The 24,221-nt window shown below is 43.0% G+C and overlaps 1 protein-coding gene across 1 annotated transcript in view; it reads left to right on the top strand.

Moving 5' to 3' along the window:
* The window catches only part of KIAA2012 (KIAA2012 ortholog), a 103,406-nt gene extending 79,453 nt beyond the window's left edge, over positions 1 to 23,953 (top strand). The window contains exons 16-24 of the mRNA XM_032860062.1: positions 7,553 to 7,643; positions 9,809 to 9,965; positions 11,881 to 11,995; positions 13,463 to 13,791; positions 16,486 to 16,688; positions 17,309 to 17,481; positions 18,286 to 18,505; positions 20,957 to 21,115; positions 22,992 to 23,953. Of these exons, the coding sequence (XP_032715953.1) occupies positions 7,553 to 7,643; positions 9,809 to 9,965; positions 11,881 to 11,995; positions 13,463 to 13,791; positions 16,486 to 16,688; positions 17,309 to 17,481; positions 18,286 to 18,505; positions 20,957 to 21,095 (1,427 nt within the window). The 3' untranslated portion in view covers positions 21,096 to 21,115; positions 22,992 to 23,953. The remainder of the gene's footprint in view (positions 1 to 7,552; positions 7,644 to 9,808; positions 9,966 to 11,880; positions 11,996 to 13,462; positions 13,792 to 16,485; positions 16,689 to 17,308; positions 17,482 to 18,285; positions 18,506 to 20,956; positions 21,116 to 22,991) is intronic.
* Positions 23,954 to 24,221: the final 268 nt, after the last annotated feature.

Here is a 24,221-nt window from a genome sequence, read left to right as displayed (position 1 = left end):
TCTTATATCATTTTACCCATACACCCCTGTATGTATGTGTATATATATATATATATATATACATATATATATATATATATATAACAAGAAAAGACATTTTTGACATAACCCTAATATCACCATTGCACCTAAAAACTAGAACTATTCTTTAATATAATTGAATATTCTGTATTTTCAATGCCATAACTGTCTCATAATTATTATAATTGCTTCAGAGTTTGTTTGGAGTTGGCTGGTGTGGCCTTTACGTGGCCTTTAATTTATAGGTTCCCTCCATTTCTTTTCCTTTACCCTCTTTTAGTTTCTTTTTAAGAAATGGAGTCACTTGTCCTATGGAGTTTCCCACAATCTCGATTTTGCTGTTGCTTCCTCATGGTGTAGTTTAATGTGTTTCTCTGTCTTCTCTATCCCCCTGTAACAAAAGTTAGTACTCAGGTCTAGGGACCTGGTCAGGTTCAGATTTGGTTTTTCCCTTTAGCAAGACGGTTGCCTGGAAGGCATTGTGTTCTTCCATCAGGAAACAGCGTTTGCTCGATCTCTTCACAAGCCAACAGCTACAGATACATTCATTCACAGACGCGAAACAGTGTGACTGAAATTCTGTTGTTCCTTCTCCTTTCATTACTTGGCAAACTCCTCCCAAAAGAAACAAAACAACTTTTCCTCCTCCACTGCTTATCCACTGATACAGTGTATATAGGAAGGCAAGATAAATGTAATTTTTAAATATATATGTGTAGATAAATGTATATATATCCTATGAATAAATGAAAAAAGATGTGTGAGATTTGCTTGAAGAAATTACAAAGTTTCGTTAAATTAAATTAAAAGAGCCCAAAATAGATATAACATTATGTATACTGCTGTATAGAATGTTCACAAATAGGAAGGTAACAATTCTCCCTAAATTAATCTGCAAATGCAGTGCAATTACGGTTTTTCTCAATCCCAAGTTGGGTTTTTGGAAGAACATGATAAGTTGATCCCAAAATTCATAAAGAGATCTAAAATAAATAATAAAATTTTGAAGAAAAACAAAAGAGTCCAAATTCTAAAATATCAAAAGTATTAAATATCAAAAATCACTTTAAAGGGCGCCTGGGTGGCTCAGTGGGTTAAGCCGCTGCCTTCGGCTCAGGTCATGATCTCAGGGTCCTGGGATCGAGTCCCGCATCGGGCTCTCTGCTCAGCAGAGAGCCTGCTTCCCTCTCTCTCTCTCTCTCTCTCTCTCTCTGCCTGCCTCTCTGTCTACTTGTGATCTCTCTCTGTCAAATCAATAAATAAAATCTTTAAAAAAAAAATCACTTTAAGGCCATATGTTATTGGCTTAGGGTCAGATAGAAGAAAATAGAGAATCCAGAAATAAATGCACCCATATATGGAAACAATATATGGCAAAGTATAAAGAATGAAATATATATATATGAACATATACATATATATAACTATTTTTCAGTATATAATTTTGAGATAACTGGTTATCCAATTTTTAAATCTTTACCTCACAAAATATCAGGTGTATTTTTTGAAAAAGTAAAATAAATGTTTTTTAAGATTTTATTTTTAAGTAATCTCTATACCCAGCATGGTGTTAGAACTCACAACCCCAAGATCAAGCAAGATTCTCATGCTCTTCCAACTGAGCCAAACAGGCACCCCTGAAAAAGGCAAAATTTAAATTTTTTAGAAGAAAATATAGAAGAATATCTTTATGAATTTGGGAAAGGAAAAAACTTCCTACCCATGATTCGAAACATAAACCATAGAGAAAATTATTGACAACCTTGGTTATATTAAAATTTAAAATTTTTGACGAGACAGCAAAAACAAAGTTAAAAGGCAAGTCACGGGGTGTGCAATTCTTAATGTCGGGTTGTAAGTTTGAGCCCCATGTTGGGTGTAGAGGTTACCAAAATGAATAAATAAATAAAATCTTGGGGGGGGAAGACAAATCATAGACAAAAAGACAATATCTACAGTGCATAAAACCAACAAGGCTTTAATACCCAAAATGCAGCAAGAACTGCTACAAATAGAGAAGGAAAAGACAATCAACCCAAATAAAAAATGGCTGAAAGATATGAACAAGCAATTAACAGAAGAGGAACCCTAAGGAAATGGCTGTGTAAAAAAAGTCAACTTTGCAGCTAATCAGGATAATTCTAATTCAAACAAAAAACAAAACCAAGAAAATTATATATATATATATAGATATATATATATGTATGTGTATATATATGTATATACATATATGTCTGTATATGTATATACATATACATATGCATATTGTGGACTTTTAAGTTTTGGCTAATCTGATATATATATATATAATCTACATATGATATATATAATCTGATATATAATCTATATATCTATATCTATATATAGATATATATAAGATATATTATATATTATGTATAATCTGATATGTGTGTGTGTGTGTGTATATTAGATTAGCCAAAATTTTAAAGTCCACAAACACCCATTATTGATGAGGATATGGGATATGGCATTTTAGAAATTCAGAGCAATTTGGAAATATCCAATAAATTAAAGATGCATGTACCTTGCAACTCAACAATTTTATTCCCATTTATACTTAGAGAAACTCTTTCATGTATGAAAAGTGACTTACTCAATAAGGTTCATTGCAGCATTGTTTGTAATCACAAAAAAAATGGAAATAAAACAGCCATCAGCCCCCAAATGGATAAATTGTGGTATGTTTGTACAATGGAATAGTGTCGGTAGCTTAAAATAAATGAGTGGAAACTACGGTATTTTCATGAATTAATCACAAAAACAAAACATTAAGCAAAATAAATAAGCTGCAAAAGCTATTATAAATGATACTATTGATAGAAGGATTTAATGTGTGAAATAGTATTATACATTGTTTATAAGTGCATTTATATGTGGCAAAGACAGAAACATATGTCTGAGGACACTGTAGGAGAAGAAACTTTTCCTTGACCTTCCTAGGGTCCTTGGCTAGACCTTAAAATTAAACTGACATAGAGAAATTTAAGAGGAGAAAAGCACACAAATGTATTTAACATAAATTTTATGTGACACAGGAACCTTCATAAGAAAGTGAGGATCCTGGGCATCTGGGTGGCTCAGTGGGTTAAGCCTCTGCCTTCAGCTCAGGTCATGATCTCAGGGTTCTGGAATCGAGCCCCGTGTTGGGCTCCCTGCTCAAGCAATGGAGCCTGCTTCTCCCTCTCCCTCTGCCCCTGCTTGTGTTCTCTCTCTCTCTCACTGTCTCTCGAATAAATAAAGTCTTTTAAAAAAAAAAAAAAAAGTGAGGCCCCAAAGAAATGCTTAAGTCTGAGTGTTTGTTTTAAGTATTTTTTAAATAATCTCTATACCCAACATGGGGCTCAAACTCACAACCCCGGTAAGATCAAGAGTTGCACGCGCCACTGACTGAGCCCCTCAGGTGCCCCAAAGCTGAGTATTTTTATACTAGGTTTGATGAAGAGTGGAAAGTTGTGGGAAAATACAACAGGACTTAAAGGGAAGGGGTTAAGGGTAATAAAATGGGAGAAATTTAAAAAGGTCTGTTTGGATTCCTCTTGAAGTTTCTTGGTCTTCAGAGAAAAGGATGTGTCTTTCCCCTGGGGTGGGCAGAGCATCTCTCAAATGAGGGTTTCGTGGGTAGGTTTGTTTGTTTGTTTGTTTGTTAAGATTTTATTTATTTGAAGGGTGCTTGGGTGGCTCAGTGGGTTAAGCCTCTGCCTTCGGCTCAGGTCATGGTCTTAGGGTCCTGGGATCAAGCCCCGCATCAGGCTCTTTGCTCAGCAGGGAACTTGCTTTCCCCTCTCTCTGCCTGCCTTACTGCCTGCTTGTGATCTCTCTGTCAAATAAATAAATAAAATCTAAAAAAAAAAAAAAAAAAGATTTTATTTATTTGAGAGAAAGAGCACAAAGCAGGGAGAGGCAAAGGGAGAAGAAGCAGACTCTCCCTTGAGCAGGAAGCCAATGGCTGGGCTGATCCCAGGACTCTGAGATCACCACCTGAGTGGAAAGCAGATGCTCAACCATGGGAGCCACCCTGAAGATCTTACTACCTGCTTCAGGGGAGAAGGGGCAGTGGTCCGCGAATTCTTCCTTTGCTGTTCCTTGCCGTTCTCAAATTCCTTCAGCTTGAAATATTTATTTTTTTTTAAAGATTTTACTTATTTGACAGAGATCACAAGTAGGCAGAGAGGCAGGCAGAGAGAGAGGAGGAAGCAGGCTTCCCGCTGAGCAGACAGCCCGATGCGGGGCTCGATCCTAGGACCCCGGGATCATGACCCGAGCCGAAGGCAGCGGCTTAACCCACTGAGCCACCCAGGCGCCCTTGAAATATTTAATATTTAATATGCAGATGTTCCATATTTTGAAATATTTAATATGCAAAGGTTCCATATTTTGGGGTAGTGTGTTCGACTGACAAACACCAAATTTAAGAGAACAGTTACCACCGAGGAAAGAATGAAAGAAATGGGATTGAATGGGATACAAAAAAGTCTTGGACAGTGTCTGAAATACTTTATTTCTTTAGAAAAAAAGTGAATCGGGATATGGCAAAATGTTAACATTTCACAGAGCTGGGTGGTAAGAACATGGGTGTTCAGTATACGGTTATTTTTTTCTATGCTCTGCATTCGCAAAATATTTTACAGATTTTTTTTTTTTAAAGATTTTATTTATTTATTTGACAGACAGAGATCACAAGTAGGCAGAGAAGCAGGCAGAGAGAGGAGGAAGCAGCCTCCCCGCTGAGCAGAGAGCCCGATGCAGGGCTCGATTCCAGGACCCTGGGATCATGACCTGAGCCGAAGGCAGAGGCTTTAACCCACTGAGCCACCCAGGCGCCCCTATTTTACAGATTCTTGAAAAGCAGTTTAAAAAGTTGTACACAAGTCTATTCCAATACTTACCAAATATCAGGTTATTATACTAGAGGTGGGGGTGGGGGCGGCGAGGAGCTCTTTTCTAGGGTCCCCCTCCCAGAACTGACCGGGGCTGCAGTTCTAATCAACTTCGTGAAATTATGCCCATGTAGGACCTCGGGTTTTGGTCAATACAAATGCGCCCTCTGCTGGTCGTATAGTGCCCTGTCCCAAAGTTCAAAAGAGCTGTGAGGAGCTGTGAATGTCTTCAGTGCTATGGCTTTACTGAGCCAGCCACGTTGGGGGCAGGGAAACCGCCCCCCCCCCCGCCACCCCCACCTCCAGAGTTCCCCTTATCACGATTCTGTTAATGTTCCATATGATCCAAGACAAAATAAATTCCAAGGTACCACCCCAATCAACCTTCCCAATTTCTCCAAGCACCCCATACATCAACAATTTTGTCCCCACTGCTAGATTGGGAAATTGATATGGGACACAATACATGCCACCCTTCAAGTTTAGGGATGACAGGAAAAAAAAAAAAAAACAAGTGACAAAGATGCTCTGGGCTGGGACGGAGTGAAGGTGTCACAGACAACTTTGAATGCTAAAAAATGGATTAACTGTAGTATTAAGGGGTGATGTTGGTAGGATGACAGGTGAATTTTTTCCTTTCCAATCTTTCCTTGAAGGTATAATACCTATAAACAAAATTGAGGAAAAATAAATTCACAGAAGAATCTACTGCTCAAAGAGAAATAGAGACTGCATATTAGAGTCTTCCTTTTTAAGTTTTTTTTTTTTGGTTTTGTTCTATTTTGTGTTAATATACATCTTCCCCGATAAAATTTAAGCACCCAAGACTAGGTGTTTCCATCCTACTCCCCAATGTATTCCCAGTACCTAACACAATTCCTGGCATGTAGTAGATATCTAATAAGCATGTGACAAATGAAGTAAATGACCACTTTCTCAGGATAAATCAGTACAAACTTTCTGGGGAATAATTTAGCAGAAAACACTGTGCCTTAAATACTTATTTTCTTTAATAATCATAGATGTGAACAAAGAGTAGGTCTTTATATAATCAAAAACATATCTTTCAAGGATATGTCATGCAAAGTTCTTACTAATTATAAAAAATTTGGAACAATCTGAATTTTAAGTTACATTTGGTTAAATCCGTTATGGTACATCTGTACAGTGAAATGTTATGCTGTTATTATAGTCACTTTTAGGAATATTTAATTATAAGGGAAATTCTTTTTTTTTATTTTTTATTTCTTTTCAGTGTAACAGTATTCACTGTTTTTGCACCACGCCCAGTACTCCATGCAATCCGTGCCCTCTCTGATACCCACCACCTGGTTCCCCCAACCTCCCACCCCCCGCCCCTTCAAAACCCTCAGATTGTTTTTCAGAGTCCATAGTCTCTCATGGTTCACCTCCCCTTCCAATAAGGGAAATTCTAATAACAAAAGTAAATTAAAATTATATATACTTTTAAAAATTCTATTAAAATGAGTATATTTTATATATGCATGAAAGTGCATACACCAAAATATTTGCAATAATTGTATGTGAGTAGAGTGATCATGGTGAGGGTTTTTTTGGTTCTTGTTTATTTCTACCAAGTGCCAACCCTGTTTTAGGTATTTTATTTGTATTAACATTTTTTCTTTATTGAGGGATAATTGACATATGGTAACTTATACTTATTTAAATTTTACAATTAGGTAAGTTTCTTAAAGTGTTAAATAATACTATTTATTTCTCCTGTAAAGATTTTAAAGCAGCCAACTTCACTTTTTCTAGTTTTTCTTAGGTGTTTTTTTTTTAAGATTTTTTTTTTTATTTCATAGAGAGAGAGAGATCACAAGCAGGAAGAGAGGCAGGCAGAGAGGGAGGGGGAAGGAGGCTCCCTGCTGAGCAGAGAGTCCGATGCGGGGCTCGATCCCAGGACTCTGGGATCATGACCTGAGCCTGAAGGCAGATGCTAAAATGACTGAGCCACCCCGTCTCCCCTAATCAATTTCATTTTCAATGTTATAACCACACTGGGGTTTTAAGAAGAAATCTAAACACACAGAGCCCTCCTAGTCTAACATTATTTTCTTTTTCTGTTTTCTTTTATAGCCCTTATTTATTTACATATGTATTTTATAGAATTCTAACACACTATTCTATAGTTTACATTTTTACTTTTTTATACCATATTTTCCATATTGCTTATTATCTTTTTAACCATAATTTTAAATGTCAAATTAATACATCATGAATTATTTCCTCAATCTCCCACTATTGAGTTGTTTAATTTTTCATTATTAATAACAAAGTTGTAACAACTTTGGACCAAAATTTTGTTCTTTTGAATTATTTCTTCATGATAAATACCCAGGAGTGAGATTCCTGATCAAAGACGGGAACACTTTTCTGGTTCTCGGTACATACTGTCCTATCACTTTCCCAAAGAGTCTCCTAATTGTAATGTCACTTGCTATGGGCCAGCACTGCTTTGTGCAGCATTTGCTAGTTTTCTAGGTATAACATACTTCGCTGTGCTAATCTACATGTCGTTGACTACGAACCTAGCAGATGTTTCCCCATGTCTGGGATTGTTTTCTGTTACCTCTTGTCCTTTGCATTAAGGATGCTCTTTGTCCTCACAGACCAGGAGCTGAGGAGTATCATCCCTGAACCTCTAAGAGCTTCCCTGGCTGACCACGTCCAGACCCCTGAGGCAGATACTGTCCGAAAGACGTAAGTGTTCAAAGTTGTAATGACATGGACTGCTCCATTTTTGTTTCATTTTTCTTTGTTTGTTTTAAAGTCACTACTCTACACCCAACCCGGGGCTTGAACTCACGACCCCGGGACCAAGAATTACATTCTCTACTGGCTGAGCTAGCCAAGCACCCCTCCTTTTTCTTTGTTTGTAATTAATTTAATTTTTGTCTTTTCTAAGCGTGAAGATTCTCAGGCTAGCTGCATACTCGAACGTCTACAATGATTGTCTCAGAAACAGAGTCTTGGGGAGGATTATACTGTGACATGCTTCCTCTTTCAACCATATTCTTTGGCTGGGTGGGTGAGGAGTGAAGTTTAACAGCATGGAAACCGCTTTCTCCATTTGTCTAGTAGCTAAGATCTATGAACGGGCCTAGAAAGGAGGAGTCTGTCATCTCAGCCTTGGTTTCTCCTCTCAGCATTCAGTCAGCTCTGGGTAAAACAAATAGTACTTAATAATACTACCACAAGTAGCTAACATGTAGTAAGTGCTTCCTGTGCGCTCTCTGGGCTTACTCCAAGCTCACTGACCAAGGCTCGGCCTGTAGCCCCCATCACTTGACCTAAGCCGCATCTGGCATTGGCAGCTGGAACCATAGCCTATTGTGACCTCCCATGAGGTCAGTGACTTGAGAACCTGCCCCTGCCTGCCCCGTGGTGTAAGGATTCTCTCCCGGGTCCAAAAGGCTTTATGCTCTCTACGAACGAAGGGAGGGAGGCACGCTATGGTGTGGAGGCAGCTACCTGGAAAATTCCATTTTTTAGCTTTTATACCTCGGCTTTTTCCACCATGGATTCAAATGACTTACAGCAACCCCGTCACTAAGAAAAAGGTGAGGTGACCAAAAAAGAAAAAAAAATTTTAAGTCAGAGGATTAAAAAAAAAGAACACCAGTAACACTTCACAGAAGTCACTATAGTCATTGTAACTAAAGATCAGACTTGCAGTTTTGAATAGAGATTCCTAAATGTGAAAGAAAAAAAAAAAAAAAAAAACCAGAAAAAAGAAAGAAAGACAGACAAGAAAGATAAGACGAAGAAGCAGCAGCAACACAGTCAGGTTTGTGGCTCTCATTTGCAGCACACCTGTTCCTCGGGGGAAATCAATGTTTTCCTAGCATTAAATTCTAAAGGATAAATCTTCTGTGGGTTTTTATAGAGTGACATTGAAGGATTTAAAGACTCATATATTTACAGGAAATTCCATTTACCTCATTCAACAAATATTTCTCAATTTTCTCCAGTAAGGCCCTGTACTCGCACAGCACAGTGAATATAATACTGATTTAGCTAGAAAATAAAATGCCCAGAACCAGCGCATTGTTGTTGTCTAAGAGACGGATTCTTGGGGAGGTAGCTGCTGCTGCCACTTTCCTGAAACCCACGTGGCTGTTTTTTAGGGGCCCTTTTGCCCAGAGAACATAAGTCTGTTCTCCTCAAGGCAGAGAGTCAGTGACAGCAATCCTACAAGGGATCACACAGACACGGCACGTGACCTTTTGGTGGCCAGATCTGATCAGGAATAGAATTCCAAAGGGCATAACAGAGTGGATGGATAGTGGCATGTTCCTAAGACAGTCTTTCTTAAAGGTCATTTATTTTCAGCTCAGCCTCTGATAGAAGACCTTTGGTTCGACGATCGTGTGTCATTCAACCAAAGGCATAAATACGCAACCCCAGAGAGGCAAACTATTTCTTCTGCGCTCTAAATTGAGGATTTATTTTTTTTTTAAAGATTTCATTTTATTTATTTGACAGACAGAGATCACAGGTAGGCAGAGAGGCAGGCAGAGAGAGAGGAGGAAGCAGGCTCCCTGCTGAGCAGAGAGCCCAATGCGGGGCTCGATCCCAGGACTCTGGGATCATGACCTGAGCCGAAGGCAGAGGCCTTAACCCACTGAGCCACCCAGGCGCCCCTAAATTGAGGATTTAACCGAAGAGAATCCCAAAGGGAAGACTCGACCTGTTACTCTATCTTCTTCAGGGAAGTGTTGAGGCAAAGAGGGTTAACCCAAGTGTGTAAAATGCCCACGACAGCGCCGCGGGAACGGCGGCTTGGTGTTTGCTGACTCTTCCTCTGCCTTGTCCAGCAGAGTTTTCGATTCAGTCTGGTCCTGTTGTTTCGCTCTTTCTTCAAGGGGCAGAGACTATGATGTACACCGTCTGCCCGGGACACTCCCAGGACACGAGTCCCCAGGGAGGCTGGGTCCTGTAGATGCCTCTCTTCTTCCAAGAGGATCGGAGGGGAGGACTGAAGCGAGACTGTTCCACCAGCAGGCTCTAGGCGACATCAGCGTGAGTGTAAACATCCAGGAGCCTGGCCCAAAGCTTGCTCCCAGTGGGCTCCCATGTACGGTTGCGGAAGTGCTTACTCTGTACGATGGGAACCGCAAAGGGACAAGTGAGAGCTGAAATCCAGTCTGTGGTTCACTCACCGTGCCCTGCATCCCTGCAATGGGCTTCACTCTCCTGAAGGATGGGGTGCCCATTTCTAATTCCTACAAGGGTACTAAAAGGAAACTTCAGTTATCTATACACTGCTTCTGGCGCCAGATGTGTGGAGTCTTTTCCCACATCAAATCAGTCTCCAGCTCAAAGGACACCAACTGGGTGCCCCATCGTTCAATTCTGACCCTGCCTCGAGTTTGCACAGCCCCCACAGGAGAAGGGCGCGGTCCCACAAGACTGCCCCCACTTGACACACCAGTCACAAGTCCCAGGCTATCACCGATACATAGAGGGTTCCCACAACCCCTTTCTCAGTTTTGATAATTCACTAGAATGGCTCACAAACCTCAGAAAGTCATTTACTTGCTATAATTGATTTATTGCAAAGGATGTTTTAAAGATTGTATTGTTTTTTTGTCTTTTGGGTTTTTTTTTTAAGATTTTATTTATTTGAAAGAGAGTGGGAGTGAGTGATCAGAGGGAGGGGCAGAGGGAGAGGGAGAAGCAGACTTCCCACTGAGCAGGGAGGCCGGCGTGGGGCTCAATCCCAGGACCCTGAGACCATGACCCGAGCCGAAGGCAGATGCTTAACCGATTGGGTCACCCAGATGCCCCAAAGATTTTATTGTTAAGTAGTCTCTACACCCAACGTGGGGCTCAAACTTACAACCCCAAGATCAAGAGTTGCACACTCCACCAACTGAGCCAGCGAGGCGCCCCTTACAGAGGATATGTTAAAGTATACGACTGAACAGCCACAGGAAAGGGTACATAGGCCAAGGTCCAGAAGAGTCCCAAATGCGGGCGCTAATGTCTCCATGGAGGTGAGGGTGTGTGCCCCCCTCCCTGCACGTGGATGTGTTCACCAGCCCAGCAGCAAGCCACACTCGTTTGGTTGAGGTTTTATGGAGGCTTCATCACACAGGCATTGATCGATAAAAGCATTGATTAAAGCAAGCTAGCCTGTTCTCCGTCCTCTGAGGTTGCGGTATTGGGCTGAAAGTTCCAACCCTCTAATAACACGGTTGGTTCCCCTGGTAACCAGCACCCCCTCCTAAGGTGCTTTCTAAAATCACCTCATTAACACAATCTCAGGTGTGGTTGGAAAGAGTTGTGTTAATGAAAAACAAAAGCCACTCTTTCCACATTTATGCTCTAGGAATTACAATGGCTTCAGGAGCTCCATGCCAGAGACTGGGGATGAAGACCAAATACGTATTTTAGGATGTCAAAATATTATAGGAACTGAGTGGGTAGCTGTGTCCCCACTCTGCCATCCTCTCTTAGGAGGACTCTCCGTGGTTGTCCCAGCCCATTGGGAAAGGTGAAGACTGACATGGTTGTGGTCATCTGCTTGAGAAACTTCTGGAAAGTTAGCAAATGATGCAACAGTGAATAAAGCTGGCTTTGATTTAAACTAAACAGTATTTGTAGCAATAGCAATCTATCAAAGTTAAAAATTGCTTCACTTTGATCCAACTCTGTAGATCATGATTTAGCATCAAAAAAGGGGACGATCAGAAAGTGTATTCTGTTCCTCTTTCCTGCTCTGGCATTAGACCCAGCAGGATTAAAGGAAAGGCTGAAGCCGAGCATCTCGGCGCCAGCTCCATTCTAAGACTCCCTCTTCTGCTCCATGTGGAACCCACACAAAGCCCGTTCGAAGCCGTGCTGTTTTGGTCAACATACTCTTCCTTTGACGGTTTTTTTCTTCCTTGTTTCCTGCACATCATGGTCCTTTTCCTTAATTTTTCACCTTTAGGAGATGGAGTTGATTGGCAAAGCCAAGAGGAAGAAAAGAACCAGGACAGACAAGTCCAAGGCGCCCAAGGGGAGGAGAGAAGGAAAGGTCCACAGGGAAGCAGAGGCCACTGTTGGTAAGGGGGAGTGTGCCCTTGACAAGGGACCCAGGAAAAGACACCTAGTGGGGGCTGGGAGGTGTCACAGAGAATCGGCATGAATCCAGTGGGACGAACCACCGGCTTTGAGTCTTTTGGACTATGTCTGGTTAAGACGCTGTTGCAGCCTTACTTCATGTCAGTATCTTAGGAGAGAGGGAAGAGAGGAAACCAGGCTTGCCTTGAGACTTGCAACCAAGAGAGGAAATAATAATAACAGCCCCTAGTTACTGAATACCCACTGTATTAAGAGCCCCGCACACACGACATCATGAAATCCCCAGAACATCGCCCTTGAAGTAAACATTATTATTATTATTTTTAAAGATTTTATTTATTTATTTGACAGAGATCACAAGTGGGCAGAGAGGCAGGCAGAGAGAGAGGAGGAAGCAGGCTCCCTGCTGAGCAGAGAGCCCGATGTGGGGCTCAATCCCAGGACCCTGGGATCACGACCCAAGCCAAAGGCAGAGGCTTTAACCCACTGAGCCACCCAGGCGCCCCAGTAAGCATTATTATTATAAGGCGTAGTGGCTGAGGCTAGAGAGATAGGGTGGCTTGCATTAGATCGAACAGACTGAACAGGAATTGGTGGACCCAGACTCGGACCCTGACATTTGATTCCAAGTACATGGTCTTAGCATGTCTCTGTGAACTGATAACTATCATCATTTGAGAACAGGGCATTTGGGAAGGGGAAGGATGAAAGGAGCTCTGAATGATCACCCAGCTGCTGTTTTTCTTCTTGGTTCCCTGTGTTACACCTTCCAAGGAATGTAGAATCCCATGCTTCTGAAGACTTTCTTTAGCTTAAAACTTAACACCCATTCTTTCCTGGCCACATGATTTAGAAGACCCTCCAGGCAAATCAAAGGCTGTCAGAAAGGAAGGGATTGGATTGTCTCCTGGGCCCAATCTATTTTTGAGGTTTGCTTTTTAAAGTCTTGCTGACCTTACGTTGTTGTAGCCCATGACTTGGGTTGCATTGGCAGGACTGGGGAAAGGAAATACTTGCGGTCCCCAGAGGTGAACTGAGGAAGAGTTCTGAGAGTGTGGAAGGCTTAAACTTTGCCAGGTTTCAAAACCGCAACTTGAAGCCAGACTCTTGAGGCTTGACTTTCCATGTGTGTCTGTAGTTTTCCCCTGTGGAGAGTCTTGCTTCTACCATACATCAGGGTGAAACAGACCTTCTTCAGTAGGAAGACTACTGAATGACAGTTGATCCAAACAGGATAAGGCAGTTTCCCAAAGGGTGGTCTGTGGACCGCCCTTCTCAAAACACTTGGAGTGAACATTAATATGCAGATTCCTGCAGAATCAGACTCTGGGAGTGGGGCCCAGGAATCTACACCCCAGGTGATTCCACCGAAGTTTAAAAGCTACTGGAAAACAGGCAGAGGTGACATTTACGTAGCTACAACTCTGTCCCCCATTGTTCTTCTCCAGGAAAGTCAAAGGAAGCAAAGGCTGAAAAGAAATCAGAGTTAATTCCTAAAGAAAGAAAACCAAGAGCTAAAAGGAAAAATACACAGAAGGAAAGGAATCTGGAAGTAGCAGAGCTGAGTGGGCCTGATGTCATTAACTCTAAGGAAACAGAAGACACTACTGATAGAGGTTTCTCCCCTGCAGAGTCTGTGGTAGAGGACCCTTGGCTCTCCCACGAGTATGATGCTCAGGAGAGCCAAGTGTCCATAGACAGAAGATCATCACCTGCCCAGACCACACCTGCCAACAGGGGATCTCAAGAAGAACGAAGTTACGAGGACCCTTCCAAAGTAAGGTCCAATATTCTCACCTGGGCCAGAGAGATTTCTGTTCTCACTGGTACCACCGCAGAAGTGGGGGAAACTGCCCTGCACCACATTGCAGGTTACTGAAACAGTGCTACTGCACCATGGTTTTAGCGGTTCTACTTTGATACCGTCTGACCCTTTAAGAAAAGACACAGCATGGCAAAGCCCCTCTGAAATGATGTGTTCTGTGAGGTTTCCAAGATGCCACAGCATATACGCAACCCATAAAGAGCAAGAAGTTGGCACAGGCTTCATGGTTGCAGGGAAAGGTGGACTTTGACCATCAGACCCAAGTACCTACCTTCTTTTTTTTTTTTTTTTTTTTTAATTATTAGAGAGCATGAGCAGAGAGAGGGAGAAGCAGACTCCCTGCTGAGCAGAGAGCCCGACCTGGGGCTCAATCCCAGGACCCTGAGATCATGACCTGAGCCGAAGGCAGCCTCTTAAGCAACTGAGCCACCCAGGCGCCCCCCGCTACCCTCCCACCCCACCCCACCACACCACCACCAAGCACATATCCTTCACTTGGCCTGGCTGGGAGCTCATGTTTTATTTACCTCCCAAAGGCTACAGAAATTCCTCCTTTCCTAATCTGCTTTTCTGTGGCACATAGCTGGGCCACAGGCAGCTCATACACACGTATCTGTCTGTCTTTACAAGGTGCTGCAGCATATAGAAGTTATTTTGTTCCAGGAGCCTTGATTCTAATGTCAAGTATTTAAGAGAAAACCTGAGTGAGTGTAAGGAAAATTACCCTTGAAAATCTCTGCAATGATTTTTTTTTTTTTTTTTTAAGATTTTATTGCAGAGGCAGAGGCAGGGGGAGAAGCAGGCTCCCTGCCAAGCAAGGAGCCTGATGTGGGACTTGATCCCAGGACGCTCCAATCATGACCCAAGCTGAAGGCAGCCACTTAATTGACTGAGCCACCCAGCCTTCCCTCTACAATGAATTTTTTTTTTAAGATTTTATTTATTTACTTGACAGACCGAGATCACAAGTAGGCAGAGAGGCAGGCTGAGAGAGAGGGGGGAAGCAGGCTCCCTGCTGAGCAGAGAGCCCCATGCGGGGCTCGATCACAGGACCCTGGGATCATGACCTGAGCCGAAGGCAGAGGCTTTAACCCACTGAGCCACCCAGGCACCGCTACAATGAATTTTTTAAAATACCACACAGATATATCTCTCAATAAGACCAACACAACCAAATTTTCTTCTGCTGTTGGAATAAATCGTTTTGTTTTTTTTTTTCCATTGGCATGAAGGTGCTGAACTGCATTTGTTGTAGGGGAGAAAAAAAGAGTACCTTTGAACGCCACAATTATACTTACAGCTAAACTGCTATGCTTAACCCCACATAAGTTACAGGTGCATATGGTACAATTCTGCTGAATCTCATTTAATCTTTACGGCCACACTTGTGCACCAGATGTGATTATCCCCATTTCTCAGACCTCGAAACTGAGGCTTAGAGATAAGCAGCCAAGTTGTCAGAAGTTACACAACCATCATGCCGTAGAGCCAAGACTTACATCCAGGTCCTTTGACTCTATAAGTAGGGCTCTTGTCAGTTTTAAATTACTATGGTTTTCTTTATTTTATTGCCCACGGTCAACTAAAAAGGGTTTCAGAAAGACTTTTCCCGGGACGCCTGGGTGGCTCAGTTGGTTGGACAACTGCTTTAGGCTCAGGTCATGATCCTGGAATCCTGGGATCGAGTCCCACATGGGGCTCCCAGCTCCACGGGGAGTCTGCTTCTCCCTCTGACCTTGTCCTTGCTCATGCTCTCTCTCACTGCCTCACTTTCAAATAAATAAATAATTAATAAAAAAGAAAGAAAGATTTTTCCTTTATCGTTCCCAATCCTAGCTGCGCAGACTATGGACTTCTGCTCTACACCGCAGGTGAAAATTTTAAGCTGTGGGCAGAACTTTCCTGAGTCTGCTAGAGAATCAGAATTTCTTAGATGTATTTTCAAGCCAAAGTACTCTGCTGCTCTGTAAAGGCTAATAAGCCGCTTAGTTTCACCCCAAGCAGGATCTACAGAGCTCCCATGGAAGAGTTACAGTCCAAGTTTCCCTCCTGGGCTCATTTCTGACAGTGCAGAGGGTGTTAGGGAGAAAAGGAAAGTGAAGACATCCTTCACGTAAACTGAGAAAACCTTCCGTTTAAAAAGTGGGTTTGCCTGGGACTCAATGTGAGTCTAATACATTTACATCTAAGACCACCTGCGGTAAGATAGCCTTTATCTAGAACCTGTGCTTCCCAGTCCTGGTCACCGGAGAAGCTTCTAGAAACCACCGAGGCCCCACCCAGATATTCTCATTGAATTGGTCTGGGAGGGGCCTTGGCCTCAAGTCAGGTTTAAAAGCTCCTTATGTGATTGTAAAGTGCAGCGAGGGTCGAAAACTCCAGACGACCGTGTGCCAGACGTTATTTTGGCACTTGCCCTATTTCAGTTAACCCCGGTAACATCCCCAAGAAGAAGACAATATCGGGGAAATTAAGTTGAGACCTCGAAGCGAGTGCGAAGCCTGGACCCAGGGCAGTCAGACCGCCCAGCCCCAGGCAGAGGCCATGGTCTGTGCGGAAACCACTGGGGACTCGTCTTGGAGCTGGGGAGGAGGGCGGTCCCCCGAGACAGACTCTGCCTTTCACCAGAACATTCTGGTTCCTCAGGCCCTCGTCGCCAAGAGGGAGCGAGAGGGAGCTTCTCGGGATAGGCTGCGAGCGGAGAGGGCTGCGATGAGACACTCGGAGGTGGAGAGGAAGAGAAGGGAGCAGGAGGAGCAGCAGCGGCTCCTGGAGGAGCAGCTGGAGAGAGCAGAGAAGATGCAGGAGGAGCTGGAGCTGGAGCAGCGCGCCCGCGCGGAGGAGAAGCGGTGGGTCCCGCGGGTCCGCGGCCGCCGGCAGATCGGGGGACAGCGGGAAAAGGCCAGGTGGACCTCCACCAGCGCCGGGGTTGGTTCTGAGGCTCGTGCCCAGTAGGCAGACAGCACGGCCCGTTCTCTGTTACCTGTCGGAAGGTACGGAGTCGTTCCTGACCCTGAGGGAGCCTCCAGGTTCACGTTCATGGGGTGTTCTTGGGCTTTGCGACCCAGCCCAGCAGGCCTTTGCTGAGTCCCTGCGGCCGTCTGCATTGTTCTAGATTCTTTTCATAGGCCTTGACTCATTTCATTTACACTTTCCAACAACCCTGGGAGGCCTCCAGAGTTCTATGGTTCATCTCCTAACAGTGGAAAATGAAGCTTTGGGAACTCAGTGCCCCTGCCCCAGAGCACAGAGCTGTGCGAGGAAACCTGCGGCTTCTAGCTCCAGGCCAGTTGCCTTCTTGCTTCTGCTCTTTGCTCGGCTTCCCTTGGACACCCAGTGTCTGAGTGGCATGTCCCCATGGCCCGTAGCTGCAAAGCCGCCCCCCAGGGCACTGCCCATGGGCTCGTCTCACAAGGATGTCCCAGTATTGGTGGCCATTTCCCTGACTATCCCGTGGCTGTTTCCTCAGCCTGAGGAAACAGAGACTCGAAGAAGAACAGCAGCGGCGGGAGGAGGAGGAGAGGAAGCAGCAAGTCCAGTTGCAGGTGGCCCGGGAGAGGGCCCGGCGGCAGCAGGAGGAGTTCCGGAGGAAACTTCGAGAACTGCAGAGAAGAAAGCAGCAGGAGGAAGCCGAGCGGGCGGGTGAGGAAGGGCTCCTGGAGCCGCCTGCACCTCCTATCTGGGGCAGACGTATTTTTATCCCACTGTGGGTGTCACTTGACTCTCCCCGGAGTTATTCCTACCCTAAGCCTTGGTGCGTGAAGCAGTCTAAATGCATAAGCTCTTCTTTCTAAAGGGATGAGTATGGGTGACCGCAGTGAGCCGAGACAGATGATCAGAATAAACACAGACTCGCTTGTGGAAAGGACTCTTGGCCCCACTCCCAATTTAGTCACCTCCTGAACTGGGATCCTGCCCCTCCCATGGCCCTTCCAGCATTGCCCAGGGTCTGCCTACATGGGGGCTGGAGCCCTGCTCGCCGAGGGAAGCAAACATCTGGGTGGCTTCAGGGCAGCTTTTCAGGTGCGGACCCGCATGATCTCTGTGGCCTCACTTGTGAGGCTCAGCAGGTGTCAGCAGGTGACCCGCTTTCGGCTGGTCAGTTCACCCGAACAAGCACAAAATTTCTCCAGACCCCGATCTGATGCCTCTCCCCAGCTACCTGCGTATTTCCCACGAGTACCTCAGGCTCTGGAAAATTCTCTGCCAAGGTTTTGTACTCATTGCCCGGTGCACTGCATATAGTACGTGCTTGATAAAGGACTCTTAAATTTGTACACTGACCCCAAGTTGATCCCCACAGAGTTGCTGGCAGCTGGCAGGGAAGCCGGCATAGTATCTCCTGGCGAGTCCTTGGGAATCAGACTTGGGAGTTTAGGTCCGAGAACTTTCTCCAGGAACAGGAACCCCGTGGAGCCTACCCCTCTCCCGCTTTCTATTCTGCAGAGGCTGGGAAGCAAAGGCAGAAGGAACTGGAAATGCAGTTAGCAGAGGAAGAAAAACGCCTGCTGGAAATGGCTGAAGAAGAACGGCTGGAGCACCAGCAGAGGAAACAGGAGGCCGAGGAGAAGGCTCGGCTCGAAGCGGAGGAGAGAAGGCAGCGGGAAGAGGAGGCAGCACGGCTGGCCCTGGAGGAAGCCATGACGCGAGCACAGGAGGAAGCCAGGTAGGGGATAGTCGGGCAACAGTTGCCACAGGGGGATCGTTTCAGGGGCTTGATTCCACATTTGCACGGCCCCCAGACAAGGGAAGTTCTCCCACTTTCCGTAAGCGTGGTTTGGAAGAACTAAATCCTAGATTCTTTTGCTGTCGGTATCATAGAATGTCTTCATGGCTTGTAGACTTTGTATTGAAGCTGGAAGGGAGTTTCGATTTCGTTGCTCTCAGCCTTCTGGTTTACAGATTAGAAAATTGAGTCCTAAGGAGGGGGGAAGGATCTTGATCAAGGCCGAAGAGTGAGTAAGCAGCCGTGCCAGGACCACATCTGAGACCCCCTGATTCTGAACCACTGCCCTTCTCAGTATTTTGTTACTTTTAATGTGCCAAACACTCTTCTGGACACTGAGAATTCAGAAGTAAGCAAAACAGATGTCTCTTCTCCCTTGGCATTTACATTCTGGGGCTGGGGGTAGAAAGACAATTTTTTTTAGCTGGCAATAGATGCTAGACAGAAAAAGTTTTAAACGTGTGACATGATTGCAGGACCCTTCCTTTAGATTGGTTGCCAAGGGCAAAACTTCTCATAGTGTTCTATAAGGTGAAACCTGAATGACAAAGAGCCAGATAAACATCTGGGAGGAAAAAACATCTGGGAGGTAAACAGTGAGAGCAAAGGTTCAAAGAAGGAATGAAACTGGCATGTTGGAAGAATAAAGGAAAGTCAGTATGGCTGGAACTAAGTGAACAAGGCACAGGTACTTCCAGATGAGATCAGAGAAGTAAGCGAAGACCAGATCTCATAAGAAACTTGTTGGGAGACCATCATTTCATCTTTCTGATAATAGAATTTCTTGAGCAATGTGGTTTCAATGGACTCTAAAAGCTAGGTGCTCTATCATTGCTTTCTTATGAATTTCCACTCCTTAGAGAAAGCAACAAATAGACATCACTCTTTAGAATCATCAAAATTGAAGGGTACAGGGGCACAACACAGAAAAGTGTGTGAGTCCAGTCTTGACTGTAAACAGTTTACCCACCTCAGATGTGTTTTTCTACAACTTAAGCTGAATCTAAGCAAAAAAGTACTCTTCAGGGGACCAGAAAGAGAAGACAGCCAGAACAATTCTCTTTCAAGGTTTTCCACCTAACCTTGAGTTGTTCAACTCCTGGGCTTTTCTCAACTGTTGCCCACCACCCACCCCAGCTGTTAAGTGAATTCAAAGACAGATTAGGGAAGTCTTGATTCAAAATCAAAATTATGTATTCCATGTGTCAGAGCAGCAGGACTGGGTTCACAAGTATGGAGACCAAAAGCAAGCTGAATGATTTTGTAAAGCTAGTCCAAGTAGCTGAAGGCAGAAAACCAAGTAATTAAAGCAGTGAGAGGTATAGCCTCAGTGCACCCAGAGGTAGAACTTAATGCCAGCTGGCTTTATCTCATCTTCACTTGGGTGACATCGGACCAGGTACTTTAACTTCTTTCTCTGGCCTGTTTCCTCATCTCTAAAACAAGGGAGTCCCTTCCAGCAATACGAGTTTAAGAACTGCTAGCTTTGCCTTTCCTTTTACTTTTCCAGTAGAAGGCTCATGAAACTCCAAAACTCATGTGTAAAGTTACTAAATGAATAGAGTATGATCTCCACTAAAATGCAAGATCAGCAGCCCCAAGTCTGATGATTGCTCAAACCCAAAGTTCTTCTACTAGCTTATAAGAGCAATTTTTTAAAATAAATTTATTTTTTAAATTAACATATAATGTATTATTTGCTGCAGGGGTACAGGTCTGTGAATCCTCAGACTTAAACAATTCACAGCACTCACCATAGCATGTACCCTCCCCAATGTCCATAACCAGCCACCCTATCCTTCCCCACCAACCCCCAACAACCCGCAGTTTGTTTCGTGAGATTTAGTCTCTTATGGTTTGTCTCCCTCCTGATCCCATCCTGTTTCATTTTTTCCCTCTCCACCCCCGACCCCCTGCCCTGCCTCTCAAATTCCTCACATCAGAGAGATCATGTAACTTTCTCTGATTGACTTAGTTTGCTCAGCATAATACCCTCTAGTTCCCTCCATGTCGTTGCAAATGGCAAGATTTTTTTCTTTTGATGGCTGTACAGTGTTCCATTGTACATATATATCACATCTTCTTTATCCATTCATCTGTTGATGGACAGCTAGGTTCTTCCCATAGTTTGGCTATTGTGGACATTGCTGCTATAAACATTGGGGTGCACGTGCCCCTTCAGATCACTACACTTGTATCTTTGGGGTATATACCCAGTAGTGCGATTGCTGGGTCGTAGGGTAGCTGTTTTCAACTTTTTGAGGAACCTCCATACTGTTTTCCAGAGTGGCTGCACCAGCTTGCATTCCCACCAACAGTGTAGGAGGGTTCTATAGGGCAATTTCTAAGATGCTTAATCATATTTGGATTGTGGTTGGCTTGTCTCCTTAGGCAAAAAGCTGCTTTGGAGAAACATCTTCATTTCCATCAAGAACTCTATAAGGAAGCCAGTGCCCTACAGTGGACACATAACATTTCCAGATCATGGGTCTACTCTTATTTCCAGTTCCTACAAATACCCAGACCTTAAGGCTAGAAGAAAACCAAAAAGTAAGTTGGGAGGTGGTGACAGAAGTGTTTCTGTAATGATGTCCCATTTCATCTGGTTTACCTCAACCCACACCTCACATCACTCCAGGACCTCCATTCCCACAAACCCTCCCTACCGCACATACTCAAGTAAACTCTTCACTCACCTAAATCCTTTATGGTCTCTAGAACCACATAAATCCAGAAGCTTTGGTGCCTAAAACTGACTAATAATTTCATTTCAGTTTGAATTGCAATAAATTCAGTTGAGTTTCAATTAGTAAGACTAACATCATCTTAAGATAGTCAAAGCATTTCATCTGATAATGTGTCTGAGAGTTGCAGATAAATGGAAATTCCATAATGCAAATAATTCTGAATAAGCTAAGGAGTTAGTTCATATTTTGAGAAATTTATTGTCTCTTTATAAGGCAAAACCACATCCATTTCAACCTAAGAATTAAAATGTCATGTCCACTTAAAAGGTAATCACTTGGTAAACGTTCATTTGAGCAAAATGAGCTGTTTTGTTAAGGATATTCTCACTTCCTCAAAATATAGATTCTAGAGCTGCACTGGCCAATAAGTAGCCACATGGAACTATTTAAATACAAGTTAAGACATTCAAGTCTCCGGTCACACTAGCCACATTTCAAGTGCTCAACAGCCACATGTAGCTACTGGCTACCTTACTAGACAGTGCAGATGCAGAACATTTCCATCCTCTCAGAAAGTTCTACTGGACAGCACTGTTCTAGACCCTGGTAATTAACAAATCTTGAGGGTTTGTTCCTGTGCCTTTAAAATCCAACCACTCACATCATTTCCCCATTTTTTAAAAAGATTTATTCATTTATTTAGAGAGCAAGCAGGAGCACACCGTGGGGAGGGGCAGAGGGAGAGGAAATCTCAAGCGGACTCCACAATGAGCACACAGAGCCCCACATCACAACCTGAGCCAAAACCCAAGAGTCGGACATTCAACCCACGGCGCCACCTAGGTACCCTCATAACTTCCCCATTTTTAAAATCATACTGACACTAGGGGCGCCTGGGTGGCTCAGTGGGTTAAAGCCTCTGCCTTCGGCTCAGGTCATGATCCCAGGGTCCTGGGATAGAGCCCCACATCGGGCTCTCTGCTCGGCAGGGAGCCTGCTTCCCTTCCTCTCTCTCTGCCTGCCTCTCTTACTGCTTGTGATCTCTGTCAAATAAATAAATAAATAAATAAAATCTTTAAAAAAAAAACTTATAAAATCATACTGACACTATATTAAGGTATAGTCTTGATTAGGTAGTTTTTCTTCAACATCTCTTTAAGTATCAACAAGTATCTAATTAAAGTATCTATCCTAAAATGATCATTAAAAAAGGGATGGAAGATCTTTACAAGCAAGATACATAAAAGGATGTTAAAGCCAGCAGTAGCTGAACCTGAACTTTCCCACAAATTTCCTTTGGCCCTGCTCTGTACTTCACTGTCCGCAACTGAAAAACTTAGTATTTGCAGATGATTCCCTCAGATTTCTCACCAGTGCTTGTGAAGTATTTGCTCTCTACAGGAACTGTACTTCTACAATCCAGAAGTCAAGTTTAATTTTGATTCTGTATTGCTGTTATTGAACTTGTTTAGGTTTGATGCTTATTTTTAACTTCTTGCTTTATGTAAAACAGAAATAAAACGGCCAAAACACTAGCTATCAGTCACAGTGATTTTAAATATGTCACAAACTTTCTTACAATTGTCCATCCTATTTGCACATTCACTCATTAAGTCACTCAGTGGTGCGTAAGCAGGTGAAAAAGGAGCATGTCAAATACTACAGAACAGGCACTCAAGGAAAACATCCTTGTGGGGGAAATTACCATTACCGACTTTATCGGCTCCCTTCTTTCACAGATGTAGGGTGCTGCAGTCAAGCACCAGATGGAGCAGCTCCACGAAATGTTACTGAAGGCTCCTTTCCAAATCTGATGTCCTATAAAATCGTTGCTGTGAAAGTCCTATTTTACCAGCACTGCTACACCAGATAAGCACATTTTAGTAAGTTAAACCATAGCAGAATGCAATGTGTTTTGAAGAATTCAATAAACTAAAAAAGATGATTTCCCCAGTAGCTAAGCTCCACCACCTAAATGCTAAGAACTTTCAGAGATCCAAACAAAATTAAGGTTCCACACTGCATACTCACACATTTTGAATAGCTCAAGTAGCCTGTCAAGTTTGTCACTCGGGCCTGACAGAAATGTGCATTTAGGATTTTCCAGAAATGGACCCAGTCCTAGTTGCTATTTAATATAATAAATGCCAAGTAACAGTCTAAAAGCTCTAATTTACCAAAACTATACATGTACAATACAAATAATCTTTCAGTTAGGGTCAGACACGGAAAGTTATAAGGCAAGCCAATTATTTTTCAACAGATGACTTGAGTAGGTATTTAAGCTCTAACGGTTTACAAAATCAGAGATAGGTTTTTATTTGCTCTTCTAAAGTATCAGATGACATTCTACCTGGGATAACATGAAACTGGATTCTGTGTATGCATACACACATATACTAAACTCTGTGATTTGTTGAAGAGTTAAAAGGTTAAGCCCTCTAATAGGAACCAATTTGATACTTTAACTTTACACAAGTTTAAATATTTAAGATATAAAGAAATAAAAGGCAAATATAAACAAAGTATACCAAACCTTAACTGAGCAGAGAACATTCTGTAAATTATTAAAGGAAAAATTTAAAATTATCGATATGAATCAATTAAGAATTTTTGGCATGCCCATTTATTCAACATGATTGGGAACTGTATCATAGATATGCACCATACAGGAATATCCAGTTTAAAAAAAAAAAAAAAACCAGAACACTGAGTATTTAAGAAGGTAGTGTGGCCTTAATTAAACCCTTAATTCAAAGGCACTTCAGTAGCTTTCAGTGCTTCAAAGTCATCATCATCATCACTGTACAGTACTGAAAAATTTATTTGTACCATGTACAAACAATAATTTCCAGTATTATGCAAGAAAACTTTTATAGGCATTTTTTCTTACTATACAATTAAAAATAAAATAAACGTTAGTACGGTTTTTACAAATACTTTGTTTATTTTAATTAAGCTGGTACAGA

This window comes from Lontra canadensis, unplaced genomic scaffold, assembly GCF_010015895.1.
Source record: "Lontra canadensis isolate GAN:19392208 unplaced genomic scaffold, GSC_riverotter_1.0 scaffold18, whole genome shotgun sequence".
Lineage (NCBI taxonomy): Eukaryota > Metazoa > Chordata > Mammalia > Carnivora > Mustelidae > Lontra > Lontra canadensis.
Note: the sequence above shows the minus strand (reverse complement) of the source record. Positions and strands in the feature narration are given on the sequence as shown.